General features: G+C 42.8%; 1 protein-coding gene across 1 annotated transcript in view; it reads right to left on the bottom strand.

Annotated features, from left to right (window-relative positions):
* The window catches only part of DOCK1 (dedicator of cytokinesis 1), a 696032-nt gene that overhangs the window by 126563 nt on the left and 556585 nt on the right, over positions 1 to 12884 (bottom strand). Inside the window, exon 37 of the mRNA XM_082266717.1 lies at positions 4731 to 4821. Within this exon, the coding sequence (XP_082122843.1) occupies positions 4731 to 4821 (91 nt within the window). The remainder of the gene's footprint in view (positions 1 to 4730; positions 4822 to 12884) is intronic.

Raw genomic sequence — 12884 nt, 5'->3', positions numbered from 1 at the left:
CTCCCCAGAAGTGGAATCCTCTGCTTGGCCTTCTTCTAAGTCATTTAGAGCTAGTTCTTCCACATCCTCTGCCCAATCCTGAACTAAAACGGGGGGGGGGGGGCTCAGGTGAGGGGGTCCAATCACATTTCCTCCCTCCTTGTGACACTGAAGCAATCATGCCAGCAATTTTTCCCTCAAGAACGGCTAGAGATGATGCCAAATCATCCTTAGTGACATAGGCTGAGACAGAAGCACTAGATGTGGCTACTATGTCTGAGAACCGTAATGGCTTCAGATTGGCCAGTTACCTCTGGCCTCTCAGGGGAAGTTAACACAGAGGATGCACAACTAGGATATTTCAATCCTAATGGCGGCACATTTGTGCCCCTTCCCGCTGTGCCCCCCCCCCCCACCACTCCTTTTCCGGGAGGACATTGCTCCAGGCAAGAAAATTTGAGAGAGAGGCCAGACAGTAGACACAATATTCAGCTCCTCCAGAGTAGTGGGACGGTTCTGTATACATCCAAGTAGGATCTGCACAAGGAACAGAGTGTAGGAAGACTGGATACCATTCCAAAGACCACTTACCTGAGCTAGACCCCAAGGGGCCGTCTGGTAAGTGGACGCAGAACTCTGTTACGGATCCCCCCAGTGTTGATCCTGCATGTGGTTCATCCCTTGCACTGAGCACGTTGCACTTTTGGAATCATTGAACTGCACAATTGCACCAAACACTTTTATTGTATTTTTATTGTATTTTTTCTGTCACAAATTGATATTAGCACGGACACTCTTATACTCTGCACTTTGAAGAACCAGTTGGGGGTTCGCTTTTCATATGAACTTTCCCAAAACTTTATTTTTGATATATTTTTACATGGTATATTTATTAAGAATTATTATGTATTTTTGATGATGCTTATTTAGATATTTTCACACCTTTTGAGCGCTGTCCCCTTTATATTCACTGTGCACACAACCCCTTGTTTTGACTAGCTGCTCATAGGAACCTATATAATAATTTTTTAATTTTTTAGTTTATATAATAACACCAATATTTAATCTAATTTAATATTTCACCTAATCCTATGCGTGTTCACGTGAGCACACACACTCACATTTTTTGTTTCAAGAAAATTTGAGGTACTTACTTTAGTGTACTCAAAGCTTGTGCCAAGCTGTAACAGCTTATCACACACAGCACAGTTCTCCCAAAGTAACAGAACCTGTCAGTGCCTGTAAAAAAACACTCACAGTAAATCACGCACCCAGGTGCAGCTGCTCTGTGTCCCATCCAGCTTCCCACAGAAGCTCATGCCGCCAGGAACACTCAAATGCCACCCCATATCCCCGCCCCTTACTGCCCATGTGCGGCGTGCTACGTGCACGCCATTGCGTCATGGACACGCTCCACGTGCATGCTCTTGCATGTAAAATAGGCTGAACTTGCGTGTGTGTGATCTCCAACCGCATAATTAAAGTGAATTTACCATTCCTGCCGCAGGATTCTGCCTATAACTAGAATCCAATTTTCAACCATTACAGAGGGTTCAGTCCCTTGTTGACCTTCAAGGACGGGGTCCCCCTAATTTTTGGGGCCACTCCCTTGGACGTGCAGGGCACCCTGCTGGAACGCTTTTTGAGTTAGTCTGGATTCTAGTGTCCAGGGCTCAAGAGGGTTGCATTAAAGGCAATACCGTGTTTCCCTTCACCGAGGCTCAGGTACCGTCCTTTTAGACTTCCACTTTCGGGTGGATCTTATTGCCAATTTCCTTGGATCCAGAGATCTTAACTGGGATTGTAGCATAATCTTTTTTCTTCTTAAAAAAATATGGAGCGCTTCTCCAACCATGACCATCACCTCTAAGACACTGGCAAATAAACAGAGGTACTTCCTGTGTGGGAGGGGTTACATAGAAGGGGACTTCCTGTCTTTTTGGTTGCCAGTGTCCCTTCACCTATAGGTGACGTATAACCAAATAGTAATTATTATGGCTGCTCTGTGTCCCGTGATGTGCGATAAAGAAAGGACAACGTGGAGCTGTGGAGCGGCCATTACACTTTTCACTCTATGATCAGGATATGTTCACCTTTTAAAACATTGTTCACTGTTCATTCTCTGTCATGACATAAGTATGCAGACTGCCATTTTGGATGCTTTTTGAAAATACAAGATGCCTGGTTGTGTTTGACTAGCCTTTAGCCACAGAATAAGCATGTTTGAACTTATTGTCAGAAAAGTGTAAGAAGTCTTTATCTCTACAATAAATCTGGGTCACAGACTCTGACAACATTGTAGTCAAAGCTTCAGCATGACTAGAATTCTCAAAATGAGAGTCAAGCAATGACAGCCGCCATTACTCCCTCATGACAGAGGCCCTTAAAAGAGAACCTGATGTGGCCTGAAAGGTGTCTAGGGCAGCCATTCTCAATTAGTGTTCCCTGGAACCCTAAGGTACTGAAGAGGTTTCTAGGGGTTCCTTAATCACTTCTTGATCGGAAGATTTTCTCTTTAATGGCCAGGCCATTTTTTGCTATTCGGCACTGCATTACTTTGACAATTGCATGGTTGTGCGACAATGTATCTAAATAAAATTGATGTCCTTTTTTCCCACAAATAGAGCTTTCTTTTAGTGGTATTTGATCACCTGTGCAATTTTTATTTTTTTGCGTTATAAACAAAAAAAGAACAACAATTTTGAAACAAACAAAAAACAATATATTTTTCACTTTCTGCTATATAACATTCCCCAAAAAAAAAAAAAATTCAAATTAAATTTTTTCTTTATTTTAGGCCAATTAGTAGTTCTCTCTTCATGGGGAGTGATCTCGAGTGCCTGAAGGCAATTGGGGATGCCCGCCGGCAATCATGGCCACCGGCCCCACGCCTCGGCTTCCCTGCTGGTGAGTGGGCGCAGGCGGGCACACATGAGCGATTCACGGGAACCTACCGACCTGCCACCGTATAACTGGGGCCGCTGATCGGCAAGTGGTTAGGCTGGGTTTGACTGACCTTCCATTATGATCATGTCTGTAAAGTTCTGAATTCAACACTACTTGGCAGATCTTTTTGTCTGTAAGGATGGCATTCTAACCACGACTGTAAGGAGAGCATTTTTCCTGCTGACCACTAATTTAAGAGACATTCTTTCCAATGACCCCCTATCAATTTTAGCAGGGGTTTCCTGAGTCCTAAAAATGTCTCCAAGAGTTCCTCTGGGGTAAAAAGGTTGAGAAAGGCAACACATTTAGCAACATGCTGTGCAATCTACAAGTGCTGGTTTGACTCCTGTGTCTATATGAGGCCTCTTAAAATCTAGGAGTAGGCAAAGGTCTCAACTTCACTGCAACTCAAGATGATGACCACCCCTCATCTAGCACTAAGCCCCACCCCATCTGAATCCTAAAATGTCAAATGCTAGAGTCTCTACTATCCAGAGAAGTTGTGTCTTTAGCAGCTAAACCTGGGATGTTTTAATCTCTCTCTACAACCAGAGAAAATCATTTGCACTAGAGTTTCCACTCAGCTGAACTGGAGCCTCACCATCAATGATTCTGCACATTAAACAGCTACTGCAACTAGCTAGAGTGAGTCTATAGTGGGTAACTGGTCTACATATGGCCTGCATCTGGGTATAAACTAAAAATTCTGGAGCTGCCATAGTTATGATTCAGACTGCATATTGCTTACAACTTCGTTTTTATCTGTCTCTCATGTATCACAAGGCTGCAGATACAAAAAGATCTGTGCAGCCAGCATTGAGGAGAGAGAATGCGGACATAGTCATCACATTACATATATTAGAAAGTTTAGGCTGCCTTACTGGTTCAGCTCTTAGAAATGCTAAGTGGTATTCACAGCATGCAAAGAGAAGGACAGAATCTTTATACCAATATATAGTAAAAGCAGTGGGTTTACATTTTTTTTCACTTTACAAAGCTGAGTGTACAATACAATTTGTACTGCTATGGAGTTTTTATAGCTAAAGTGTTGTTAGAGAGTGGATAAGTTAAAACCTCTGTCCATGCTGGACAGATTACTCCTCAATGTTTGTATAGGGGGCTTGTTTTAGCTGGAAAAAAGTGAAGAAATATCCAAAACTTTAGAGTTGCCACCAGGACAGAAATCATTCAATGGGGTACCTGTCCAAGAGGGGCTCACTTTGGAGAAATGTTCTCTTTCTGTTGTGTCTCTGGGACAGGAAGTGAGGGGAAGAGTACTCCAGTAGGACACAAAGCAAAAAACAAAACAAAAAAACAAAACCTGGCATTTTAACTATTTCCTACCCTATCCAAAACAAAAAAAAAAACAAATTTTTTGCTTATGATAATCTTCAAAATATTGTATTATAATGTCAAATTTCCTTTTTATTTTTTTTTTTCAGTCTGGCTTAAACTAGCAAAGAAAGGACTCCAACCAACATTCAAATATCTGGATATGCAAACCAAGCTCTACCCTGCCATTCAATCAATTACATTTCAAGTTTTAATTGAATTTCCAGGGCAATGCCAATGTAGAACCCAAGGAGCGATTTTGCTACTGTAATTTTTAAAGAACACATCTGATACTGAAGTTTAGATTAGCCCATGCAAACTTTCAGATTAGCGCTTATGCTCACTGTTAGATGTGCAAAAAAGGCCAAACTAGACCAGCTGTAGATCAGTTTTATCCTAACAGTATCAAACAGTACTGACAAGCTTACAGGAAAAAAAAAAAAAAATCATAAAGAGCAGTCTCTTCCGCATACCTTTAGCAGCTTGGCATGAAGCAGTAGTGTATAGGCAGCCTCTGTATAGTTATCACATTCTTTATGCAAGTCACAAAGTTTGTACAAATATCTGAAAAACAAATAAGACAAGGGACCTAGCATGAATTATGTGCATAGTAAACAGCAGGCTATAGTCCTAAATTGAGGGGCTGTAGAAAACGTCATGAAGAAGCAAAATGATACCTAGTCAACGCTTTCACCTAATGTACTTAAGTGCTATGCTGTCTGGTACTCAACACTTACAAACCATGTGTCTTTTCCAACAGGATGATTGGCTGCCAGAAAAAGAGGTGTGTTGCTATAATGCCAATCAGCCTACAGAATGCTGAAATAGCAAATCATTCAAAAAGTTTGTTTTTTTTTTAAAGTGGTTGTAAACTCGTACATATAACCAGTGAAGTTACTGGCCTCAGGTGATACACAGAGATGAAACAAATCCTCCTACATAAGTTGTCCCTGATTACCTGCAGTCTTCCCTTTCCTACATCCATTCAAATTCAGACTTTTTAAAGCTTTCCTGAGCCATCAGAAAACAGGGGGTGGAGGGCTGAAATTACACACTGAAGAGCTCAGTGAAGAGATCTGAGAGCTGATTGGAGGGAAGGAACATTCCCCTTCACACAGCACACAGGAACAGAGCTGAGGCTGTCAATCACCTTTTTTTCTCTTGGTGTCAGGAAAACTTGTCAGAAGTGACCCATGCTGATAGTAGAGAAACAAAGCAGCAGGGGTGGTTTTAATTGAGACAAGTACACACTATAGAAGGATATGCTTTGCTCATATTTCATGTCTGAGGTTTGCAACCACTTTAAGGCTCTCGGTGGCTGCCTTATAGAGCCCACATAAGACAATCAAGCTATGACATTAATTTTGTTTGAGACTTTTTAGTCAAACCTAGATTTAAATTCTTCAGAACTGAAAACGCCATTTCATTATACCTGAAAATTCTTGTATTTCCCATATTTTGTGCAGTTCATTACTAGTCACCCAATTCATATAATGAATTACCCATAATTCCAGTTACCTGAGATCTCTGATAATGGCAGCCCTCCCCCTGTGTCCCACTCCCACAGATGATGTTCAGTCATTGAGTTGATTAGATCAGAACATGACTCAATTACTCTGCCTACCCACTGGTGGCCCACTCCTGTAAGGACTAAATACATTTTCACATGATTCAGTTTAACAACTCATCCAACTTGCCTGTCATCTTCTTAGCAATGATTTATGCCAGATCATGCACCTTTAGCTCCAGCCTAATACCATCAAAGTATCCCCTCTCACTCCCAATACCATCATATGTTCATATATAACTCGCCAAAACAGTTAAGTCCACTTTTCTGGCAGAATTTGTAATAGCATCTTTGTGCGCAACCTAAAACCGGTCAAATATGCACTTACTTGCATCCGATACCATCTTATGTCTACATATAATCTGCCCCCACTTTGCCACTACATTAAAAAATAAAGCAGGGTAAACGATTTGAATTTCTTTCGAATGACTGTTTGGAAATCTCTTGCCACCACTGACTCAACTAATTTTGTTTGAAAGCCCTTAAAATTTCATCCAAATCTGCTATTTGAATGTACTTCCAGATGTACAGGTTTAATTACAATATGTATGATTTTTCCCAAATGAAAACCACGTTCACAGAATTTAGTTGGAGACATCTTTTTTCATTCTGCCCCTTCACATTTTTTCAATACTAGAAAATAGAACAAATATTCCAAAATTGACACACCTCAAATGAAAATCTATATTGGTGTGTACCCAGTAATAGACCTTCCTTTCAGTCTGGATCCTTCTCAAACACCAGTGCTCCATTTTCCTCCATTTAGCTTATCCATTGTTATTTTAGCCACTTTGTTCCAATTCTTTTTATCCCAAAGCCCAATCTATTCCTTTCCTTCTGTCAAGATACAAGACTTTGGGCAGCCTCCATTCAGTGCCAGGACAGGTTACAGTTTTGTAAAAGAAGCATGTATAAGAAAGCAGATTATGGAATATAATGACACTCTTCTGACAGAAGGATGGAGGAACATAATGACACTAGACTGAAATACAGAGCAAACAATCTGTATCAGAGATTTCACTACATGAGAATTTTTTTCTATAATTTTTGAGTGTTTTTAGCAGTTAAAAATTAGAAGCATGTTGTATTTTATGAGCTTGTAGCCTAGCCAGCAAGCTAAAGGCAGGAGTTGCTTTTAAAATACATTCACAGGCATTTGCTCATGCATTTATATTCATTTTAATTTTTTTGTTGTCCTTGGACAAATGGCTTACACATGATTACTCAGGTTTTTAAATAGCCATACAAGGTTGTGAAAAATTTTATAAACCTAGTTCCTTGGGTCTGCAACATTTTTTTTGTTGCCTACAGAGTAGCAATGATGTGTGTTTTACTATAGGATGATGTTATGTGAACTGGATTTGTTCATCAGTTCATATTTACAACATATATAAACCCAACCACTAACATCTCTTGTAAGCTTTAACAAGGTAACATTGTGATGAACTCAAGGCACCCTGACTGGGTATCTCCGCCAAGAAGCTGCTTCCTAAGCTCTGGAACACGAGACCAGTGAATCTGGTTATAGTTACCCCAAAAACTAGGCAATAAAAACTGTTTGACTGAACAAGAATACAGGCTTTTTATACACTTGCGAAGTATGTCAGTGACCACCCAGATATTTACCCAAAACATCACATAATGGTTTAGATAACTAGGTAGGGCTGACTCATGGCTAATCCCCCTCTAGCACCTACTTTAGCTGACAATTATATAATTAACATGCTAATTAACTTAGCACTTAAACCAGCCTAGGTGGAATGCACAGAATGCTAGCAGGCAAACCATAGGAGGACACAATTAACCCCCTTAACAATCAGGGATCTCATTCCAGGTCAGACTTGCCGACATCGAGCTCCCAAATAACAATACACATCCCCACAGTAGACAATAGGTTGTTATTTACCAATGGGTGAATGACAGGTGGCTTGATTTGATGGAATTACCAAAAAGGATTGCTCCACCCAGTCAGTGGCCAGGAGGCTAGCCTGCAGTCCTCTCCAAAAGCCTCCCAAGTTTGTGAAAATCATCATTCAAAAAGTAATTTATATATATTTTAAAATTGCATATTTTTAAAAAATATTACGCGATATGGCCATAATGGTACTTCCTTAGTTCTGTGACAGTGTGACAAGGCTGTGAACTGGTCTCCCAATTTGGTCCTGTCACCCAGTCAAACGAGCTTATAATGGTGACTACAAGTGGTTTTCAATACATGGTGCCCAAGCATGGCCCACTGTTCAATGCAGTCATCAAGGAGGTTGTAGGAGATCAGCAGCACCAGTGAAGATATCCCCCACCCCAATAATGGGTGAGGGCAGACCTTAATGCTGAAGGGGTCTTGTCTGCTGGTCCGGGGAAGCTAGCTCTAGGCTTACCAGACCAAGATTGCGTGGAACCTCCCGGGGAAGATTTTAAAGCTCTATTTTCCTTATTCTCTGTCCCAGAAGCACCAAAGAACTTTCTATGGGCTGAGGAGGAGGGCCCCCGTCTGCGGCGAGGCTTCTTCCCTTTCCTTGACTGTGGCAGGAAGGTACTCTTCCCTCCCATGATATCCTTAATAATGTCATTCAGGGTAGCCCCAAACAAGCGATCGCCTTGAAAGGGCAGATCAATAAGAGCTTTCTTAGAGGCTTGGTCTCTGGACCATTTCTTAAGCCAAAGCACGCACCTAATCACCACTGCTGAAACAAAGTTTGGACAGCACAGGAGCTGTATCCAAAGCTGCATCACAAATAAACTGCAGCCCATGGACCAACTGGTCCACTAAATCAACATAAGCAGCGGGGACATGCTCATCCTCCAGGCACTGGCGCAAAAGCATGGCCCATTCAGTTAGGGTCTGAGACACCAGGGCTAAAGCAAAGCCTGGCCGCAATGCCGAATCAGCCATAGTGAACATGCTGCGTGCCACAGCCTCCACTTTCTTGTCAGCTGGGTCCTTAAAGGACAGGGATTCCTCTACTAGAATCATGGTTGCTTTATTCAACCTGGAAACAGGAGGGTCCACCACTGGTGGACAAGCCCACTTTTTTTAAAAGTGACTCCTCAAAAGGGTAACATACAGCAAAACTTTTGGGGACCACAAAGGGTAATTTTGGTTGTTCCAATTCCTTACAGGAAAACCTGTCAAAATAAGGCACACAAGGAAACACCTTTGGAGTACGATGCGACTTGTGCGTACCAAAACGACACAGCCACGTCCGTGGCTACATCTGCCACATCCTCCTTTTTTAAAGTCTCATGCACTGGAGTGATAAGTGCATTTACCAGCGCTTTTTCATTCGCTGCTGTGCCCATGGAGGAATCATCCTCACTGCCAGATTGATTAGTGGGTGTGGTATTAATTTCCCCTGGACGGGGCACGTCCACGGCGGCATCAGGCTCAGAAATCAGATGAGACAGCCTGAGCAGGGGAAGGCGGGGGACGCTTCCTCCTGGGCCTTTGCCCACACGCCACGTTCAACCGGGACACTAAGGACTGCAGGACCGCCATCAGTGCAACCATGGAAATATGGGGTTCCGAGGGACCTTCCATCTCCATGAGAGGTTCAGTGGGGGAGATGCCACCCTAAGGCTGCATAAGGAAAGGAAGACCTTGCAGTACAAAAATCTTTTGGCACCACTAAAGGATCCCATCAAGGCTCAGGGTATCTATCAGCAGAAAGAGAGATAACAGGGACCCCCAAAGACTCACCCTACCAACTGGAGGAGTGCAGAGAATTAGAATCCAGCATCATCATGGATGCTATCCCTGTTCATATGTCCCAGGCACAGGAAGAGGAAACCGAGGGGAAAGTGGAAGAGGAGAAACTTCGGCATCCCCATGAAGCTTCAGTTGTTTCCAGCATCTCCCGGACTTATGGAAAAAGGCCCCTGTGACATCATCCACCTATACAGACATGGCTGCCAACCGGAGACCAGCTAGACTAAGGAAAAATGGCCACCATCAGCTACAAACACTAAAGCATGCTGCCAGGATCTTTCCTGCACCTTCTGCAAGGGGACGCCCCCTGAAGGTAGGAAACGTTTAGGGGAGACTCTGCACTGGTCTCTGCACTGGGACCCCCCTCCACTAAACCCACACTGAAAACAGTAGGGCATGCAACTAGGGGTCTACTATACTGGGATCCCTCCAGACTACCAGGGCAGGACACACACTATCCCAGAACCCTTACAGAGTGGAGATAGCTGGGAAGATCCCAGGGGTCTCTGCTGCACCCTCTGCCCTGGGACCCCCACCAAACTAGATCCAGACAGGGGGGGGATGGGGGAAGCCTAGCTCAGTGAGGAATTTAAGGATGGGAGGTCCAACCTTCCCTGGAGGTTACCCATCTCCACCTCAAAGAAAACCACCAAAAGGGAAGAGGGGGGGACTGTACTTACCCTTCCATGGTGCGGGTAACACTCCAGACAGAACTCCTTGCCACCAAAGTAGGGGAGCTGTTGGCTAAGGGACGGCTGCGACTCAGACCCAAGTCCGGTCGTATACGACCCTGCGAGACGTTTAACTCACGGACCAGCCTCTGTCCGTGAAGCTATGTCACGGCCGACCTAGTGCGTAGCTGCGGTCTGCACGCCCTCGCTGGCTGGGCTGGGGGGGACCACTGGATCTAGATTATCCAGCCTGTTGCCCAGCCCCATAGTTGATTGTAGACCTCCCGAGAGAAAAAACAAAAAAGATGTAAGGAAGGAGAAAATTGCTAAAGACCCCAGCCGGAAGCCTAGGTCCTAACTCCTGACTAGACAGATTAAAACTGATTACCTAGAGCAGAGAGGGGGGGGGGGGAGTTATATGCCAGCTGAGGATGGCCCATGGATGTAGCCAGATATTTTTGTTCTGCCTAGTCCTACTCCTGGAGGAGGCAATATAACCCAATAGATATGATTTATGGAGTGCTGTGCCCATCGATGAACGAAAGAGAAAACTGGTTTCCTGGCTGTATCTGGCACAATACAGCCACAAAGCTGAAATAAACCTGTTGTAAATTGTGTGCCAGAATTCCTAAGAATTACAGCCATGCAACTATGCTCAAAAAAGAGGTTAGGAATGGCAGCTTCTGAACGTTTCACATGAAAAAATCCCTTTAACAGAGGTTCCCACACTTTTACACTGTATGGGCTCATTCACACTAAAGGGATATGTATCGGGATGTTGACACACATTTTTTGTGCGGTGTTAAGGCAATACATTCATTATGAATGGGCTGCCAACACACCACTCTGGACAAAAATACATGCATGACCCTTTTTAAAAAAAAAAACTAGCATACCAAAAAGCATGGTATGATGCATTACGGTTTATCATGCGTTGTACTCAACTGTATAGTACTCACTGGGGTGCCAGTCATGATGAATGGCATTGCAACAAACTGCAAGATGAGCAGGTGCATTGGCATGGAATGTGGAAATGTGAATTGCTACAACTCACAAGTGTGAATAGACCATTAAAATTTGGCCATGCTCAAAAAAGGGAAAATATAAAAAGATGGAAAAAAAAAAAAACAATCCGGTGCAGTCCTAGAATGACCACATTGTCTGTCTATCTAAAAATGATCTGAACAGCTAACTATCGAAAAGGAAAGCTGGCAACATGTCATACATGTGGTAAACACCGCCTGAGAAAAGTCCTAAACAAGCATCTCCGCACACAATCTGCACATATTGCTGTCCTCTAAAAGCAAAGTTCACCCGCTATTAGGTTACATAATGCTTTCTGAACTTGGCAGATATATTCATTTTTGTGCTTCAGGAAGAACAAGCTTCCGTTATTACATTTTCAATAATATAAAACATAGTAACTGTGTAATCAGCTAGCCACAAATTGGAGAGGTGAAACAGTAATGCATGCATTCTTTTTCCATAAAACGCTAAGGCCTATTGAAGCTACAATAATGGAAGAAAATGAAATTCATACATAGAGTGCATTTGTTCAGCTATCAACGAGCAAGGATACAAATAATACAATGAATATGAAAAGCTACAAGAAACAGAACTGTAACCTAAAATAACATTTATGTAAAATGATAGAATGTTTACAAGTTGACGCATTACACAGCATATTATTTTGTTCAAGCACCTTCTAAATCAGTTCTAGCTCTGCACATACAGAATGAATATTTGATGAATATTAAAACCTGTGTTCTGCCCACACAGGGCAAAAAATAAGTAACATTTTAATATAGTACAGCACAGGTTCACCTTTTGTTAGCGCTCCTGATTCCCAGTTCTGCTGCTGGGAGCGCTGAAAAAAGTTAGTATTTCCAGGTATGGAGGTGCATTTGACTTGTTCCTCCTCTGGATTTTACCCTCTAATGCCTTCTTGGTGGCACTAAGTCAATTAAATGTGAAGAGCGGTCAGCATATAAATAAAAAAAAAAAAATAATTTACTACGTGTCTGCATAAACTGTATATTTCCCAATGGTTTACTCCTTTAAAGGAGAATTAGTGCCAAAGCTATTTTGTATATACTTCTCCTGTAGGTCTCAGAAGTGCACTCCTGTGTCTTGTTTTAGCCGACAGCAGGCTAAAGCCTGTTGTCAGCTGACAACACAGAGTAGGTCCAGGCTCTGAAAAGTTCCCGACCATATGGTTGGGATCCACCCAAATGCCTGGACTGGCAGCTGGCTCTCAGGCAGCCACCCCCGCCTTCTCCACAGCACAGTGCTCCAGGTGAGCACTGGAGAGGCCAAGCAGAGAGCCTGTGTCTGACAGTCACTGGTTCTCTGCTGACTAAAGGCTGAGAACTGACAGATCCACCTGAGGGAGTAATATTTTTTTTTCTTGAAACACATTTATCTTTTAACAACCCAACAAGTACAAAATTACAGTGCAAGGATCTTCCTGCTTCTTCTATATTCATTCTGCAGATCTGTGTTTTTTCCACATGTCCTGCTGCTTCTTGATCATTAGCCCAACAGTCATTAGATGAGTAGCCTAAAAATGGGAAAACCCTGTTTCTACTAGGATGGTTACCTCCACCCACAGACAGTGTGGAACAGTGCTTGGCTTATTTAGTAATGAGGTAAAGGTCATCTTCAGGGAGCCTTGTAACTAGTT

This window comes from Pelophylax lessonae (genome assembly GCF_965119305.1).
Source record: "Pelophylax lessonae genome assembly, chromosome: 9".
In the NCBI taxonomy this organism is placed as follows: Eukaryota; Metazoa; Chordata; class Amphibia; order Anura; family Ranidae; genus Pelophylax; species Pelophylax lessonae.
This window is presented reverse-complemented; position numbering and strand designations above follow the sequence as displayed.